The sequence below is a fragment of the Rosa chinensis genome, chromosome 6 (genome assembly GCF_002994745.2).
Source record: "Rosa chinensis cultivar Old Blush chromosome 6, RchiOBHm-V2, whole genome shotgun sequence".
NCBI classification, from domain to species: Eukaryota; Viridiplantae; Streptophyta; class Magnoliopsida; order Rosales; family Rosaceae; genus Rosa; species Rosa chinensis.
Genome location: NC_037093.1, coordinates 30,834,313 through 30,853,337, shown reverse-complemented (window position 1 = coordinate 30,853,337; position 19,025 = coordinate 30,834,313). Strand labels below are relative to the sequence as shown.

The window sequence follows — 19,025 nt, the reverse complement described above, 5'->3', positions numbered from 1 at the left end:
TATACACCTATACTTCCCTAAGGGGAGCTAAACTACGAGGAGATAAACTTTTCAAAATTTTTACATTATTTGATATACCTCATATTCATGAGAGTATGAGAGCTGACAGATCGAAAAAATAAGTTGTCAATGAGCGATTATGAGCATACTAGTTTTATGTAGTATTTAGGGTTTAGGGTTGACCTAGTAGATCGAGACCTAAACGACAACGAAAATAGCTGAAATTTTGACCATAACTATTTCTTCTAATCATGACAACATCCAACGGTCGATTTTGATAAACTCTATTTCCTCCACGTTGTTGCTCATAGAAGGTATACTATTCTATACAACTACTAAACTAGTTAGACCACATTAGTAGACATATAAGGATTTTGTGCAGTCCAAATAATCAAAATTGGAAATAGAAAAATTTGACATTACCCATCTATTTATAGCGTATTAATAGGTATTGTATAAAAAATTAACCTGATCCGCCGTCATTTCGATATCAAATAAAGTGGTCAACCTTATATACACCTATACTTCCCTAAGGGAGCTAAACCACGAGGAGATAAACTTTTCAAAATTTTGACATTATTTGATATACCTCATATTCATGAGAGTATGAGAGCTGACAAATCGAAAAAATAAGTGGTGAATGAGCGATTATGAACATACTAGTTTTATGTAATATTTAGGGTTGAGGGTTGACCTAATAGATCGAGACCTAAACGACAATGAAAATAGCTGAAATTTTGACCATAACTATTTCTTCTAATCATTACAACATCCAACGGTCGATTTTGATAAAGTTTATTTCCTCCACGTTGTTGCTCATAGAAGGTATACTTTTCTATACAACTAATAAACTAGTTAAACTACATTAGTAGACATATAAAGATTTTGTGCAGTCCAAATAATCAAAATTGAAAATCGATAAATTTGACGTTACCCATCTATTTATAGCATATTAATAGGTATTGTGTAAAAAATTTAACCTGATCTGCGGTCATTTTGACATGAAATTAACCGGTCAACTCTTTAAACGCTTCTACTTCCCTAAGGGGAGCCGACCCTTGAGGAGATAAAATTCTCGAAATTTTTATATTAGTTGATACAGCTTATACCCATGAGAGTGTGAGAGCTGACAGATAGAAAAAAGAAATTGCGAGTGAGCGGTTATGAGTATATTAGTTTTATTTGGTATTTAGTTGACCTAGTAGATTGAGACCCAAACGACAACGAAAACAGCTAAAATTTTGACCATAATTATTTCTTCTTATCATGATAACATCCAATGGTCGATTCTGATAAAATCTATTTCCTCCACCTTGTTGCTTACGGAAGAGATATTTTTTTATACAACTAATGAACAAGTTAAACCACATTATTAGTAGGTATATAAGGATTTTTGTGCGATCCAAAAATTGAAATTGAAAATCGATAAATTTGACATTACCCATCTATTTATAGCGTATTAATAGGTATTATGTAAAAAAATTAACCTGATTTGCCGTCATTTCGACATCAAACAAAGCGGTCAACTATTTATACGTTTATATTTCCCTAAGGGGAGCTGAATCACGAAAAGATAAACTTCTCAAAAATTTTATGTTGGTTGATATAGCTTATATCCGTAATAGTGTGAGAGCTGACAGATCAAAAAAAGAAGTTGTGAATCAGCGGTTATGAGCATCTTAGTTTTATATGGTATTTAGGGTTTAAGGTTGACCTAGTAAATCAAGACCTAAACAACAAAAAAATAGCTGAAATTTTGACCATTGGTTTTTCTTGTCATGATAACATCCAACGGTCGATTTTGATAAATTCTATCTCCTCCACCTTGTTGGTTAAAAGAAGATATATTTTTTCATATAACTAATAAACAAGTTAGATCATATTAGTAGGCATATAAGGATTTTGTGCCATCCAAACAATTGAAATTGAAAATCGATAAATTTGAGATTACCAATGTATATTTACCACGTAGTCTTAGATAATATACAAAAATTAACTCAATTTGACGTCGTCTTGATAGAGGTCAAGATGGTCAACCCTATATATGCATATATGCCTTCAATTTGTGATTTTGATGATAAACTACTCGATGCACAGAGTCTGTGAGAATTTTTAGAGAATTTTTCAGACTCCTGAACTATTTATTACAATTTTCTAAATATTTCAGTAGTTTGAAAATTATTTGAAAGAAAAAAAAAAATCGATGCAGTGCAATCTATGCCGTATATTTTTCGACTGCATGATCAGGCTCCAAATTAAAATAAATGAAGATTATATATATCAATGCATCTTCTCAAAAAAAAAAAAAAAAAAAAAGAAGAAGATGAAGAGATCAGTGCATCGGAATCCCGACCCGGTGCCCGCCACCCGACGACCTGAGCCGGTGACCTGTCTGGAAATCCTCCGTTCGGCCAGTTCACGGTGTTGCACCGGTGCTGTTCGATTCATCTTATTGTCGCTGACGTTCCTCTGGTACTAGTTTGTCCCGAGGAGGAGAATCGAAGGCCGAAGACCGAAAGCTTCGGCATCTCCGGTGGTTTCTTCAGCTATTTTCGGTGAATCCGGCGACTGTTAGGGATGCATGAGGCAAGTAACTTCTTCTACTCATCATGCTATAAACGTTGGTATACTTGTTTTTCGAATTCGGTTTAGTTTTGGTTTTTTGGAAGACTTGGTATTTCTGGGTTTTATGAATTATGACTACCGCAGGTTACTGCTCAGGGAGATGGTTCTGGTCTATGTTAGTTCATAATTTGTGTTCTAGAAATCAGCCTCGGAGCTTCAGTTTTTTTGTTTCGTATTTGCAACTCTCCGTCTTTTACCACATTTGTTCGTTTCATTTCGTTATTCTTCTTCTTCGGTTTCCGATCCCTAATCCGCGGCTCTGCTTCGATTTCACTGGGAGGTTGTGATTGGAATTTGCGGAAATGGGGTTGATCTCGGGGATTCTGATGGGGATGTTGTTCGGAATTGAGTTGATGGCCGGTTGGCGTCACCTGATGGCGTACCGAAGTACCAAGCTAGTCGCTAAGGTAGTTGATATAAAACTCCTTGGGTCACTTAACAGAGTCGATTTGAAGAAAATTTGTGGGGACAACTTTCCGATGAGTTACCCAAGCAATTTTATGTCAGTAACCATTCACTTACGGTCAATGGATAGTTTTCGCAGGAAACAGAAAGAGTCAAAGAGAGATAGCAGAGATGAAAGAAGAAGAGATGATGACAATGATATCACGGCTACCAGGGAACAGGCTAAGCCCTTCCCACCTACATTTGTTCTTATCAAATTAACACGTGCTGCTCACGTGGCTGGGCCCAAACAACCCGAGCACTCCAAACTCGGAGCACGGAAGACGTTCTCATCTATCGCATACATTTCTCTCTCGCTTCCTCTCTTGTTGCTATGGCTGCGGCAACGGATCCAGCAGTTACACAGTACTCACATACTGCTCTACCGCCAATACTGACAAGCGTCAAGAAGCTTTCAGAGTCATCACAAGTCACTTCTATTCCTTCGACTTATACTTACCCCGTTAATCCTCAAGATAAGTCAGTTTTGATAGATTACGATTCAAAAATCCCCATCGTTGACTTCTCTCTTCTCACATCTGGTACTCCGGAGCAGAGGTCCAAAGCCATCAGCGACCTTGGTAAAGCATGCGAGGACTGGGGCTTTTTCCTGGTACATATATTTTCTTAAATTTTTCTTCTAAAATTAGGTTGCTCGCTCGATCAACTTCTTTTACATATTGATATTTCATATTTAATAACTGGAGTGCGTAGATATAGGTGATCAATCATGGTGTTCCTGAGGAGCTGATGAAAGCGGTCATGGATGGAAGTTTAAGATTTTTTTATCTGAGTGAGGAGGAGAAGCACGAGTATCAAGGGAAGCATGTATTGGACCCGATAAGGTGTGGCACCAGCTTCAATGCTTCGGTGGATAAAGTCTTGTTTTGGAGAGATTTTCTCAAGGTTTTTGTATACCCTGAGTTTCACTTCCCTGATAAGCCCGCTGGCTTCAGGTACATTTATTGCTTCATGATTACATTTCTTCAATTTCTGTTTAATTATTTGTGCAGGAATTTATATCATAAACTAGTTTTTTTTTTTTTTTATAATATTTCTAGCGCCTAGACAGTTTTCCATTTTTATCATTTATTAAAAACAATACAATATATAAATCTATATTCGAATGATACATATGAAAGTATCGAACAGAGCCATTATTTGTTTTTATTATCCAATTATTCACATATTTTTTACACGTGCTAACTCTCCATGTTCCATTATTCCCTACACTTTCTGCTACAGACAGAGAGAGTGTGTGTGTGTTTGCATTAAACTGGTTTATTGATGATACAGCATCACTATTGTATTTTTAGTGGTACATTAATATATGCGTGTGTGTGGTGTTCAGCCAGATACACGTATATATTGTGTTTTTGCTTGTGAATTGAGTGAAACTCATTTACATTTTATTGGCGTTGGTATAGTCAACTTTCATCCGAGTATTGCAAGAGAACAAGAGAAGTTACAAGGGAACTACTAAAAGGAATATCACTGAGCTTAGGATTGGAGGCTGACTACTTAGATACGGCCTTAAATGTGAAATCCGAAGGTTTACAGGTCTTCATTGCAAACTTGTATCCTCCTTGCCCACAGCCAGAGCTTGCACTGGGCATGCCCCCTCATTCTGATCATGGCCTCCTCACCCTCCTCATTCAAAATGGAATTAATGGCCTTCAAGTGCAACACAATGGTAAGTGGGTCAATGTCAACGCCATACCCAACTCCTTTCTTGTTAACACTGGCGATCACCTTGAGGTGCGTATGTAGCTTGCTTAATTTCTCTGAGATACATATATTGTTGAAACTTGTAGGATTAATTCTTTATCTTAATTTTACCACACACTGTATATCACAACCAGATCTTTAGCAATGGGAAGTACAGGAGCAACATACATCGAGCAGCGCTAAACAACAAAGGTACAAGAATATCTATCGCCGTTCCAACTGGTCCATCTCTAGATGTAGTTGTGACTCCGGCATCAAAGTTGGTAGAAAATGGAAATCATCCACCAGCATATGTTGGGATGAAGTATAAGGATTATCTAGAACTTCAGCAAAGCAGCATGCTTGATGGGAAAGCGGTCTTAGATCGTGTGCGTATTTAAAATATTTGAAGACTCTGATGGCTTGGTGTCTGGTGTTCTTATTAGCGACATATTAGAGTAAACAAGTTGGGAAGGAGATACAGAATTAGCAAAATAAGCTACAAATAATTGCTACTTCACCATAAACTTGTAATCTTGTTGGGAATTTATATTAGACAGTGGGTAAGCTTGTAAACTTACCTAGCTCTTTGACCACATGTGGGTTTTCTTGTCCAACATTTTAGCCATACAAGCTATTGATCAATAAAAGAATTAGCAAATTACCAATAGCTACAATCTCAGTCCATTTATTACCAATAGCAGGCCTGTTTTTTGCTAATTCCCTTGCGGTACTGTAGCTGAAACTTGGGCAAGGTCCAAGCCCATGCGGTCATTTTCCTGCCATTTTTTAAATTGTTCTGTTAATGAGAAAATTACCAAAGTAACCTCAACTGACTTCTAAATAGATAGAAGGCTTCAGACCACAAGGCTATCATGATTTTCAAAACTGGTTCAACCTCTGCGTCATTGAAGCCGCAAGAGCACAACAGAGATCTGATTCTAGTGGAGGTCTAACCCTCAGTAGCATACTGACCCCTAGTTGTATACTGACCCTCAGTAGAATACTGACCCCCAGTAGTATAGTATACTGACCCCCAGTAGGCTTGTGAACTAAATGAAAAAAAAGAAAATGAATAACTGATGTCATTGAAGATTAACAGGGGAAATCCAATTACATGCATTGCTCTCTAATTGCATAAACCAAAGCAAAGCATAAACCGAATCATATATTCCACAGATATCAACTAACAACAAAACAATCGAAAACAACAAACTCAATGGGCACATTCTAGGCTAAACAATCGCATTCAAAACACATTCAACTAATTCAACCACAAAATCACTTCAAATACTCACCACTTCCTTCTCTCAAACCACAAATACTCACCAAGCCTTAAAATTGAAGCAAAGGTCTTCTTCACCTCATCTATTCCTGCACAAAAGAACAGCATGCATCAAAAAAGGAATAATCATCGGTAAAAAACCCATAACTCATCCAACTAATTCAGGAGGAGGAGATGTAGAGGTGGGAGGTGTCCATGTGTGGAAGAGAGAGATGGAGAAGAAGGTTGCGGTGCTCTGATTATGTTAAGACGAAAAAATACCTTTGATTTGTACTGGCCCCCAATAGTCTTGTCCTCAGAGTCGGCGGAGCAAGCGACGACCTCGAGCTTTTCCTCATCCTCTTCGTCTTCGATCAGCTCCTCCTCCTTGGAATTGGATAGGGCCTCGTCGGAAGAGACCTCGGGTTTCATTTTGGTGGTCAGTATACTACTAACCCTCAACAGTTCCTTTTTGCAGCTAGCTTCTCCGCCTCCTGGATTCGCCAGAAGATTTTGATTTTGGGACGGTTTCGATTTTGGATCTAATTGATTTTGGGAGAAATGGTTTGTTAGAGTCTGAGTGGCATGTTTGGTAATTTTATCAATCTTGGAGTGTTTTTCTTTACTATGGGCTAACAGGCTATTGCAGTTGTTGGCCGCACGGGCCATTAATTTTGGAGTCTGCTATTGGTAAATAATAGTGTCATTTTGTAGTTATTGGTAAAAAGCTCTAAAAGAATCAAGTATTCATTATTCATCACTTTTTTTTTAGAGAATTGTAAAATTTCAATTTACACCTCACCAAATCAAACACATTTAGTTGTCACTTAGTGTGATGCGAATCCTTTGAGTACAAATCAAGGAAAGCTCAACCCACGTACACCCTAAAGATGTCGAAGGAAATAATTGAGAGTTTAATAAAATAAAATAGAATTATACAAATATTAAATTAAATTTCATAACAAAGTTAAAAAGAATGAATTCAGTTTAATACTTTGAACTTTACACTGAAAATTAGTCCTTGATATTTTAATTTCATCAGTAACACCCTTACCTTACCAATTTGATTAGTTTATTCCCAATATGTCAATTTTAACCGTCAAATACTGACGTGGCTCGAATAGAACCCACATTTTTTATGGCGTGGATTCTGACTTGAGATTAAATAATAACAATTGGGTCCCAAAACAAAGTCAAACCCCTATATTTGCCAGCTGCATCCAAATTGGACATTCCAAGTCATTGCCACGTCATAACAAAGGTGGGTTATAGTTCAACCACGTTAGTACTTGATGGTCAAAATTGACGGATTAGACTACACTGATCAAATTGGTTAACATTGGGTGTGGCTAATAAAATCAAAATATCAGGGACTGACATGAATTTCGGTGTAAAGTTCAAGGTGGTAAACTGAATTTATTCCAAATAAAAATGAAGAGCAACTAATTTCGGTTTCCTAACTACCAAATGCAATGGGCTAAATTTGTCAAAAAGAGAACAAGCAACTTATAAATTAGTGTTGTAACTAACCAGGTTCTAAACTAATGTCCTAGCCATAAATTAGAGAAGTGATTAGGTCCCGCAATTAATTTATTTTAGACATGCTCATCCACACATTCAAGAGTTAATTAAGCTCCTGATCATGAATCTAAGCTAAATATTATATAATAGAACATATGTCAGATATGAAATTGAAAACCATTGAATTAAAACAAATTTATTACATCAAATCCAAACTAGGATTCAAATCCTAATTTTCTAAATAGACTATTAACAACTCATCAACATCAATTAAAGAGGTAAAAGGTGAAGAAGTGTGAGAAGTAACAAGAATAAGTCATAAATTATTATGGAGCAATTATGATAAGCCTTGATTTATAACTTCTCACTTTAGTCAATCTTTAATCTTGATGCTAGATGATGCTCCTTGAAATTCTTTGAGAAATTGATGAGGATTTGATGTAAGGAATTGAGTGAACAGAAAGAAAAATGAAAAAGATAGAGTGGTGGTGTCGGCGTCTTGGGTGAGACGAAGGAGAATGGGTGCTGCGTCTCTAGGTTAGAGAGAATGAAAGTGGATGACAAAATATATATCGCTAGTGTCGAGGCTACTGTTGATGTTAGGATCCCCAGGATCCAAGCCCAGAAACGACGTACATCGTTGCAAAAGGGAAAGAAAGGAAAACTAAGAGAAACAAATGAAATAAACTGATTCAATAATTCTTTGATATCCCATTACAGGTCCTATAAACTATTTAAGCACACAAAATATCTGGAAGTAGTGGACTCATGTAACAGAAAGTCAAAATAGGCCCATAAAATAATGATAGCCCATGTAAAAAAGATAGATTCCTAATATTTCCACCTGCTCAAAGAACAGGCTTGACCTCAAGCCTGAAATGTCTTCCAAAAATTGTCCATGCTTCAGAATCCAAGTCACCAAAAATTATCTTTAACACCTGAAGATCCAGAAGTGCAGATATTGCCAACAGCAAGAACATTTTATCCCAATACCAGTCAAAAGCATGGAGTGAAGTTCCAAGAGCATAAGCAACTATACTGACCAGCTGGAGAGCCATCGTATTGTCAAAAGCAGCCCCCAAATTGTTATATAAGAAGCAACCATAAATGGAGATAGTAGAGACAAACTCAAAGTAGAAGACGATCAACGTGATACCCCAATGAAGAAAGTAAGGGAACAAGTCATCTTTCTCTTCAACGTTGGTCATTTGGCCCTGAGCACATCAGATTTGTCCAAGTGATGAGATACTTTTACTCTATCCACATTCAAAGTTGAGCTTCCAGCATGAGTCTTGAGCTTTGATAGCCAATTGATAACTATGGTGTTTGATTCACCATTAATTAATAAACAGAGTATAAGATGAAGAGCAACAAGGTCATTGTCACTAAGATCATGGGCTAAGACGTCAAGATTATCAACTGAATAAGTAGAGAAATCAAGGACCTGCAAAATGACACTGACAAAAAAAACCTGTTCATTTTCTTCTGAAACCATTGGAGTAATTGCAGGTGCAGTACATTTTCCACTGATCTCTTCACTCTCTTGCACAAACTTATTGAAACGACCCGGCCCAAAAATTAAACCAAAACTTTTCGCCGGATGAATTTAAAATTTAAATACAAATAAAAGCAGGAAGAAAATTTGCTGTAAATAAAAAGGTAAAGAACAAGTTCACAACAAAACTAATTTAGCAATTAGATCCCAGAAGGATTCCAAGTGCTACTTATAAACAAAAGTGTTTTTCTTTTACAAGAGTCGACCAAAATGAGAAAATACTGCTCTCCATTGCCCACAACCCGAATTCTTATGAAACCGAAACTAAAACAACCTGCAACACAAAGAAACGAGGAATGAGCAAAAAGAACGCTCAGTGAATGACTCGGGTACTAAGCCAATAACATTATTCCTGAACTTCACAACCACATGATTCAAAATTATAGCAATAATAAGTCACGAGGAGCAATTAGTTTGGTAACCAAACACCCACTTCAAAATAGATCAACACAATGATAAAAACATTTCACCTAAAAGAATCAAGCTGCCACTGCGAGCTCATAAATCAATTTGAGATGCCATTGCATAGCCACAGATCAACAAAATGATCAAAATCCTTTCACTGAAAAGAATCAAGCTGCCACTACAAGCTCATAAATCAATTTGAGAAGCCACTGCATACCCACATGTTACATATCATACGAGAATGCCACCGTAAACTCGTTAACTAAAATAATATTAGGAATGCCACTGCAAACCTATTAGCTAAAATGGGTTACCACAACCCAAATGATCGTGCCACACATGGTCACGTCATAATAGTAATGTGCATATTGTCAGTACCACTCTCTTACTGACTAGAGGATTCTAAAATAATATATAGTTTTCGTGCTCCCACCGCACAAATCGGGAAATCAAAAATGGACATCGTTTCACCACAAACACATTGGAAACAAATTACGAGTGTAACTCAAATGATGAACACTAGCATAGTAAACAAATCTGAAACATAAGTACTTTCACTTAAACTCACAAGTCCAAGAGCAGAAGGAACGGAATTCTGACACATGAAATTTTTCACAAATGAATCTCAATATCAAAGAAGGAAAATCATGCAATCTCTTTATCACTTACTTAAGAATCCTAGGTATTACAACTACAACAAATAACCTAATAACAAAGACTAAGGAAAAAGTACCAAAGCATACTTATAACAATCATATTCTTAAAACCAAATCCAGAACAGTGTATTAAAATATTGATGCGCTCAAAGTAAGCGCATAATTTAACCCTGAAAATATCGTTAGTAGTATAAGCAAATAGGGATCGTTCTATTCCGGGGATTGAGGGTACACCTGTAATTGCAAAAATAATTAATTAATTGGTAAAAGTAAAAAGTATTATTTACAAAAAGAATATATACAAATAATGAAATAAAAGGGGGGTTTAAGAATTATAAAATTAAAAGTTAAAGTAAATCAAATAAAGAAAACGTAAAAACATATATACAAGGGTGGAACGCAAGGAACAAAGATCAAAACCAATTCCATGTAATCAAATTCGATTCAAACCCTATAATTGTTCATCTAAGTCATGAGAAAGGAGTTGATCATGTGAAACATTCGAAAGCAAATGATTTACCATATTTTACTTTTCAATGCTAATTAACCTAAGCGAAAGCACCTAGATCAATCCTATCAAACATGCATTCAAGCACTAGAAAGCTAGTTAATCATAACATGTTTAACGCATTACACATAGAGAAAGGCTATCAACTCAAGTGTACAACTTAGTTATGGAAAAGTCCACCTAATTGCAATCCTCTTCAATTAAATTCGATTCTTGTCCAGAACCTTTACTACTTTTGATTCAAGTTACACAAAGCAAAAAGTTGATTCATGTTCTTAAACCTAGCACCAATTACATGCAAATCCTATAAGTGTCGACCCAAATAAGATAAACATATAAAAGTTTTCTGTAAAGCAAATTTAATCGAACAAACTCACATAAGCAACTTAGAATCTCAATTATAGAATTCGAAAACTTTATTTAAACATGGAAATTGGGCTTAAACTTTGCCCTAAACGTTATTGTTAACTAGAAACAAGTTCATACGAAATCAAACAAGGAAACCAAAAAGGTTACAAGGAAAAGGAACGAATTACACCGTGAGTGGAGATGGAGATGGAGAGCTAGATGGTTGGATCTTGAATCTTGGAAGCAAGCCTTCAAGGTGGATGATGGAGGATATGATCTTCACGGCTCCTTCTTCTTCTTCCTCTCCTTGCTTGAAAATGCAGAAATTTGCAACTAGAGAATGGAGAGAATTTTTCTGAATGAAGAGGTGTTGTGTTGTTGTTGTGTTTGATGGTGTGTGTTGGTGTGTTAAATTGTGTAGAGAATGCTCCTATTTATAGGAGAATGACAACTTAGTCTCCAAGTCTTCAAGATTGATCCACACAGCATTAGCCAATCAGAGAACGCCACGTCAGCTCTGCTATGTCATCCAACCAATAAGAAACCTCCAATTTAACATCTTGATTTAGGGAGATTATTTTTGAATTAATTGCATGATTATTTTCTGATTTATCTCCTCAAATAACTATCCAATCATGCCACACAACTTCGATCAATCACAGAATGCCATGTCAGCTCTGTTGAGTCATCCAGCCAATCAGAAGCCTCCAAAATAAATCTCATAATCTTTCCAAATATATTATTGCTGATTTTCCCAAGATTTAATCTGATTTTTCTCTTAATTTTCGGCCAAAATACTCTTGAGTGAAAATAGGAATGAATCTGGACTTGTTTTGGACTTTTTCTCCCTTAAATCTCTCCATGGCATCATTATCCTTGATCATCTCTTGATTTTTGACATTAACTCCATAATTTCCCATGGCAAAATCAGCTTTAATTCCCCATAATATCTCCCACGTCATCATGTGGTCTCCTAATGCCTTCAGGTTTCCTAGCCTCATCAGGATTCCTGCGTTGACTGGGATTCCTAGTCGGACCAGGAAAACTCCATTTCTTCATTCCAGCTCATTTCTTCTCCATTTATTTCAATGTACCTATAAAATAAAAACTAAATTAAAAATGATTAAATAAAGGAAATAACTAAGAAAAATATGAGGAAATAATTATTAAAACGTCGCATAAAAATGCTCCTATCAAATATCAATGATAAAACAAAATGTAAGACTTATAAAATTACATTTGAAAGACATCATATAACCAACTACCCCAAAACTGAACACGAGTGAAATCATATGATATCAAGCACCCAAATTATCCTTAATCAATACTGGACTCTCAAATTCCCTAGTAATATCACAGTGGGCAAATTGATACAATGAAAAGAAAATATCAAAGCAACAAAGTCAAATATATCAGTCCTAAGCAGAACCAAAACAAGAACAACCAAGAAACATCCGTAAAGCTCTATACTTGTAGAGACCTGAAAATTTCAGAAACTTTACCCTGCATCAAACCCCCCAAAAATCCTCATTCAAAACACACTTTGCCTCCCAAAACTCACAGTAAATGAAACACAACCAAAGCTTAGAAATATAATTGAAAAACAAATTATGGAACCAAAGAGGAAAACAACTTTCTCCTATAAACAAATCATGGTGTACCAAACTGAATAAAGAAATAGGAAGTAGAAAATTGGTTTTCAAAGCTATCCATCTGATAAACATCAAAACTCCACCACTTATAAAACCAAAGAGTGAGATTCATAGAAAACCCAAACCGTCAAGAATAAATGCCGCGAGAGGCCCACTGACAATTCTTACTCTTACTGGTAAGAGGATAACATATATGAAACTTAGAGAGATGAAAAACAACAGAAATGAAAACATCCAAACTCAATGTCACAACACAATGATAGGAAAACCAATTTGAAAACGTATATAATGAAAACTAAGAACAGCATAATATCTCATCAGGAAAAGAAAGACAATTTCAGAAAAACCAATTCACTCACCCCAAATACTAAACAGAACAAAAAAAATAGAATTGAAACAAAGCTCAAGTATGCCAAATTCCAAACTTCTTTCAAATTCAGGAATAAGATGGAAAACTAGCACCATTAAACTAACCGAAATCAATACCATGTTATTAATCAAAGAACAATCAACAAGAACATAATATCAAGAAAAGAAACACAATCCAGAAACTAGAAGCCACTTACCCAACTCAAAACAACCAATAATAATCGGACCAACCAAGCATACCAATCCCACACACTGTTCATATGCTCAAAGCAATAGATAACAATCGGACTACCAAATCATCTATTCAATTTTCACAAATGAAAGACTTAATTTGAAACGTACTAACACATAACCAATTCGCAAAGCCATAAATCTTAACCAAGCATCAATAGAGCAATAAGGAAATTCAAGTAAAATTATAAAACAGAGGAGTCACTCACCGTTAGCAAGGCAAACATAGACAGTAAACAACCCAAAACAAAGCCCTCCACTTCCGAAACTTCCTCCCCTTTTGCCATTCTACAAATTTGATCAAAACCAGAAACCCAAACTCTCAAATGCTCATCTTTACTTCTGAAAATCAATCTAAACCCTCTAGCTTCTCTCCCCTCAAAACCAAACTACCCAATTCATAGCCTTTAATAAAAACCCAAACTCTCTTCTCTTCCTATCTCTCTCTCTCTCTCTCTCTCTCTCTCTCTGATTCTTCTTTCTTTTCTTTTGTTCTTCTTCTCCTTCTCTTCTCCTCTCCCTTTTCCCATCTCCTCCTCTCTCCAGTAGTCGGCCACTACCCCCTTCTTATCTTTCCAAAATAAAAGACAACCATATATATAATTATAACAATAAAATAGAACAATTAACTAATAGACAATTAAATATATATATATATATGGAAAAATACCACAATAGAAAGAAGAAGAATAAGAAATAAATAAATAAAAGATCTAGCTCAAAGACAATAAATCAAAATCGGGTGCGAGATATCACACTTATATGCACTCCCTGCCATCATATTCAACTCTTTGTATATCTCAGCAGCTTCATTTGAATGTAATTGAATAATTACAATTGTAATAACAGCCCTGACATCTACTTGATCAATGTTATACTCATTTTGCAGCAACTCCAAACTCATAAATTCAACATTAATGAAGCTATCCATATTTCCCTGAATTTTGCATATTTCAGCAGCTAATGTTTTTTTCTTGACCAAAGGAGGTAGCCACAAATGAACAAACATATTCCAAAGCAAGGAAATAGTAAGCTCCTTATCCCCATCAGCAATATCATCTCTGACAATCATCATTCCATCATCATGTAGAACAATATTAGAGTTGACATATGCTGCAAGTAAATTGCTATATGTGACCTCATAATGTTCAAAGCCCCAAAATTTCATTCTTCGTAGATATTCAATAACTTTCTGATTCTGAAATATCAGGTCATACCCAGTTACCATGCCATTCCAAGAAACAACACTAACTTCAAGTATAATAGCAAAAACCTTCTCAGCACTCTTCATGCATGCACTCTCCGCATACATAGCAAGCAATGACGTATTTAAGTGAAGATCTCCCTCAAACCCAAAATTAACTGTAAGGCCATGTACTTGTTGCCCGTTCACATTACGGGGAATCCTATCTATGAGCCCCTGAAAATTTTAGTTAATTTCCAAAAGTAATTTCTTGCCAATAAGATTTTTTTCCGCAAGATGATTTAAGTGAAGGAATTGATTTTGGAAATTGTTTTGGTGTCGAGACCACCTATTGGGCCTTATGGTTTAAGTTCGGGTGGAGATTCTTTCATTTGGGCCTAGAAGGATAGTAAAGTTCATTGAAGCAAAAGATCGTCGAAGAAAATTTGAAAGGAAGGCGAATTGAGTTGTAGTGAAGTTTTGGATTTTTAGTTTTTACGAAATCAAGTTTCGGGTTTAAGACGGGGTTGAGAAATCAATAAAGAAGTTGTTGACGAAAAACGAGTAAAGAAACGCGCCGAAGACCAGAAAGAAATTAACCAGGAGTATTGCGTAATTTGCCGCAAGGGCAAAATGGTCCTTGCGCACCTAAACTATAAATAGAAGGTTAACACTTGGAAAACCCTAGAACCCTCCTCAAACTCTGTCTTCTTCTCTCGACCACGCCTCTCTCTTTCTCCCCCCGACCTATCTCTCTCTTCTCCTTCCCTCTGCCACCACCGGAGACCCCAGCTCCGGCCACCATCTCACTACACCGCCTCCATCAATCGACGCAGCACCAAAAGGCCAAAGCCCAAGCCTCACCTTCGACATGCACCGCCTGCAGCCACCATACGCGGCCACCACAGTTGCGACACCACTGCCCTTCCTCCTCCGTCGATTTCCGACCATCACCTCACCACAACGACACCACTGCCTGACTCAGTAAGCAACGAGGAGTAAAACCCAGAGAGTCCTCTTCACCGATCGACGCCGCACGACGCCACACGAGCATCGTCGGAGCTCGAGGCACTGCATGCCTCCGTTCTTCAATCTCCAGTCCAAAACGAGCCAAACCACCACCATAAATGGTATCAGCACCTATCCTTAACCCAAATCCCGACCTCCGACTTCGGCCAGAACCACCGCAAACGCCGCCGCCGGCGCGTGGGCCCACCTAGCGTCAACGTGAGCCCCAGCTTATTCTCTTCGTTTGGTAAGCTGGATTCTATCCGTTCTTCCTAGTGAGGCTTCTACTTTGATCTGGATTGAGAACCCTAACTCAATTGCTTAATTTGAAATCTGTGAGGATTATGGAATATGTGTTATGGAGATTTGGGAGGAAATGAGGTCTACAAAATTGTAAGCTTTTGTAGAAGGAGTTGGTGGGTCAGTTTCTATTTGAATCGGATAAGGTAAGGATTACGTGCAGATTCTTTGTGAAATAAGAAATTGGTTGAAGGTTGATTTTGATCCTATTTTTCGTAATAGGGAATCTGAAGGATTAATGGTGGTAGAATGCAACTTCGATGATTCGGCTACTAATTTGGAAAAGAAGAATGGTAAGGGTCTGGGTATTTTAATTCTCTACTGCAATGGCTTGTTATATTACCGATTGAAGTGTGGTCTTGTGGGAATTACTTAAAGGGAAGTTTGGTATTTGTTGCTCAAGTTATAGGTGGTGTTGTAGAGACAAGTCTGGTTTGGTCAGAGGTGTAGAGAATTGGTCTTGTGAATTTTATTGATAAAGTTGTTTCCAATATTGAAATAGACATAGGAATGAAAGCGGTGAGTTGGTCAAATGCAAGAGAAAAGTGGTAAATAAGAATGTATCAATTTTGACAAGTAAAACTGTAAAATAGAGTGGTGATTGACAATGTTGTGAATGAGTTGGTGCGAATGAGATTATGTATGTGTGAATGGTTACGTTGACGTAGAAGGAAATTGATAAATGAGTTAATGTCGTTAATAAGGCTAAAGGATAATGAAAGTGATGGATCTTATTTACTCAATTAAGGTTCATCATGAAACAAGGTTCTAAGGCTAGAAAATCAAAGTATTCTAATGTTACCATATCTCGGATTACTATGGGTATGTTACCATTCGGGAATGGTAATTGTTATTTATCTATTTGCTTAAGGTTTAAAAATTAAGTGAAAAAGGGGTTAAATCGGTTAACTTGAATTACATTATAGAAAGAAGCATAATCACCATATCCTAAATGGTTCAAAAGCCATATCATTTGAATTATTTAGGAATGGTTAAAAGGTTTTATTTATTAAAGGATAATTGGTTGGACTTCAAGGAAACTAAATCAAAGCTCTGGTTGTTTGGTTAATACGCTATGATGATGTGGAGTTACTCATTAGTTTGAATTTATTTCTAAGAACTCGAGCATGTGCACATGGAATTGGACGAAGTATCCAAAGTCGGAAACGAAGCTAAGTTTGGGCGAGCACTCCAATTCCAGGTAGGGTGAGCTGTCCCTTCCTTGTTAGAGGCTTTTCTATATGTGGAATGCTCTAGTATAATGATATGTTTCCTGCAAGTACGTTTTTGGTTGTTCATTAGTCGATGCCTCATGATACCTGTGTTTTCATCATTGATACTTGTTGATTACTAAAACCGAGGCTAGACTTGTATGTTGAGATATTGTACCCCATTGTATGTTTGTACTTGTGACCTGAAAGTGAATGGGACCTAGACGAGTAGATTCCTAGGGATCCCACCATGTCGATAACCGTGAACCTCCGGAGAGGGCCGTGCTCCTATGTTTGTCAAGGAAGAGTGAGTACAGACAGTGAACCAGTCATAGGAGACTCAGGGCCAGGAAATGGACACTTTCGCTAGTTGTAGTTACAAGGACTACAGAATAGTTGGCCGGTTCTCGAAGAATGACGAACCAAGTGGGTCACCGATTTGTTTTAGTTTAGCTGGAAGGTAAGTATCTTGGAGCTCCAAGTTGTGTGAAGCACGCTGCATATGTTTTATAAAAGTGAATAAATGTTTGTGGTTGCCTCTTTTTAAAGTATTTTCTATAAACGTGCATAATATTATGTAGTAGATATTTTCAAGTATATTATCTTTCAAACCTAGCATGGTTGGGTCGGTCCCTACTGGGCATGCGAGGACGAAAGCTCACCCCTACAACAGTGTGCAGGTTTCGAGTATGTGGTCGGGGAGCATACAGAGGAGGCACATGGCTCGGCTTGACGCATTTCTCTTTGACTTTGTTAAAAGAGGGTTTTGGTCCCTTATCATATTTTGAAGTAGCTTGTTTATTTACTTTTTATTTATTTCCTACTCGTTTATCAAAACTTCGAGAGGCCCGTAACCCTGGGGCGCGTCTCTCGCACTTGTAGTTACTTAGTGATTTGTTGTTTTCCAAATTGGGCTCCTATTGCAAGCCCAAAACTCTTAGCCCACTTTAAATTCCGCTTTTGAAAATGTGTTGTTTGGTTGCTAGAACGACTTGTCCAAGAAAGTGTTTTGTAAACCAACAGTTTGAACCCAAAAGGCCTGCGATTTCGGGTTGATGAGTTATCGAGATGTCATTCGTGACATGTCAGGTTTCTCATTGGCTCGGGGTCGGGGCGCTGTGGGACCCCTCTCTCGGGTCACCACACTATCACTATAATCATTGATACCAAACTCACCACATCCTTTGGCATAAACACACAACATACTGGACAAAAATTATCAACACTCTGTTTGTCCTATCAAAGAATGCACACCGCACACAATGAATAACATATTTTGTGCAATAAGTTTGTTGGCTGCATCATTAATAAGTTGTGTCTGTAGTTGGCTACAAAGATAGACAGAAAATGCTTCCCATATATTCTTGAGATCCCTATCAACACAAAAATCATGGAATTAATTCAGAATTTTTTCCAGCATAACCAATGAATAAAATACCTCATTCCAGAAAGGAATGGCAATTTCATGAGGAGAATCATGAGTGACAACACCGATGGCAGACTGCAAGATGCTTTCAGTCACTTGTAATACACTATTGATATGCTTGTGGAATCCTTTCTTCATGACTTTGATTTCAACCAGCAAACCCAAAGGTTGAGTTGCTGCCACCCACAGTTGCTGCTTCTCACCCAAATACCAAGATAGACTCAGATTAGACAGCAAAAAATCTAAATGTCGTTGCAATCATTTTTCTGAAAGTGGATAATCATTTAAGAAGTGAGACAAGATCTAAATACACTTGTGATGAATTGGTTCTACTTGACTTGTTACCATTAGTTCTGCAACTCTAGTAAAAAATCATACATCTCCGGAACAACTAGCTTGCATTTATTACTTGCTTTTAGAAGTGAAAGAGCAACAAATGAGGGGTCCTTTTCAATATCAACAAACAACGGAGTAGAATCAACACACACTCCTGTCCTACACATCAGCCAAAACATTTCCAAAGCCTCCGCAATTTTGTCCATCTGTTTTAACCCCCCCATTCTAGCTGTAACAGTAATCTCATTCGGCTTAGCCATTTTCCCGAAAACCTGC

The 19,025-nt window shown here is 37.0% G+C and overlaps 2 protein-coding genes across 5 annotated transcripts; both read left to right on the top strand.

The window, feature by feature from the left end:
- The first annotated feature begins 2,329 nt into the window (after positions 1-2,329).
- LOC112174316 (2-oxoglutarate-dependent dioxygenase 19) lies at positions 2,330-5,372 on the top strand. Of its 2 annotated transcripts, none has more exons than XM_040507607.1 (5): positions 2,330-3,032; positions 3,170-3,682; positions 3,790-4,025; positions 4,497-4,827; positions 4,932-5,372. In XM_040507607.1, exons 2-5 carry the CDS (start codon positions 3,404-3,406, stop codon positions 5,175-5,177), a joined length of 1,092 nt encoding a protein of 363 aa, XP_040363541.1. In that variant the 5' UTR covers positions 2,330-3,032; positions 3,170-3,403; the 3' UTR covers positions 5,178-5,372. The 2 variants fall into 2 exon arrangements, with proteins under 2 accessions (XP_040363541.1, XP_040363542.1); XM_040507608.1 differs by having other exon boundaries at positions 3,161-3,682.
- A 9,788-nt stretch (positions 5,373-15,160) lies between these two features.
- On the top strand, positions 15,161-17,960 carry LOC112173632. 3 transcript variants are annotated; one of them, XR_002925632.2, is made up of 4 exons: positions 15,161-15,922; positions 15,999-16,069; positions 16,895-17,447; positions 17,661-17,960. XR_002925632.2 is itself a non-coding variant. In XM_024311319.2 (4 exons), exons 1-4 carry the CDS (start codon positions 15,828-15,830, stop codon positions 17,718-17,720), a joined length of 309 nt encoding a protein of 102 aa, XP_024167087.1. In that variant the 5' UTR covers positions 15,161-15,827; the 3' UTR covers positions 17,721-17,960. The 3 variants fall into 3 exon arrangements, 2 of the variants coding, with proteins under 2 accessions (XP_024167087.1, XP_040365589.1); XM_024311319.2 differs by having other exon boundaries at positions 16,895-16,977; XM_040509655.1 differs by lacking the exon at positions 17,661-17,960 and having other exon boundaries at positions 16,895-16,977; positions 17,198-17,226.
- Positions 17,961-19,025: the final 1,065 nt, after the last annotated feature.

Excerpts from the sequence above, each read along its gene's own strand:
- LOC112174316 (XM_040507607.1), top strand. The coding sequence starts at position 3,404 with ATGGCTGCGGCAACGGATCCAGCAGTTACACAGTACTCACATACTGCT. Across the intron at positions 4,026-4,496 it reads GATAAGCCCGCTGGCTTCAG|TCAACTTTCATCCGAGTATT; the intron begins GTACATTTATTG and ends GCGTTGGTATAG. Across the intron at positions 4,828-4,931 it reads ACACTGGCGATCACCTTGAG|ATCTTTAGCAATGGGAAGTA; the intron begins GTGCGTATGTAG and ends TATCACAACCAG.
- LOC112173632 (XM_024311319.2), top strand. The coding sequence starts at position 15,828 with ATGTGTTATGGAGATTTGGGAGGAAATGAGGTCTACAAAATTGTAAGC. Across the intron at positions 15,923-15,998 it reads TTCTATTTGAATCGGATAAG|GGAATCTGAAGGATTAATGG; the intron begins GTAAGGATTACG and ends TTTTCGTAATAG. Across the intron at positions 16,978-17,660 it reads GGCGAGCACTCCAATTCCAG|TGTGCAGGTTTCGAGTATGT; the intron begins GTAGGGTGAGCT and ends CCCCTACAACAG.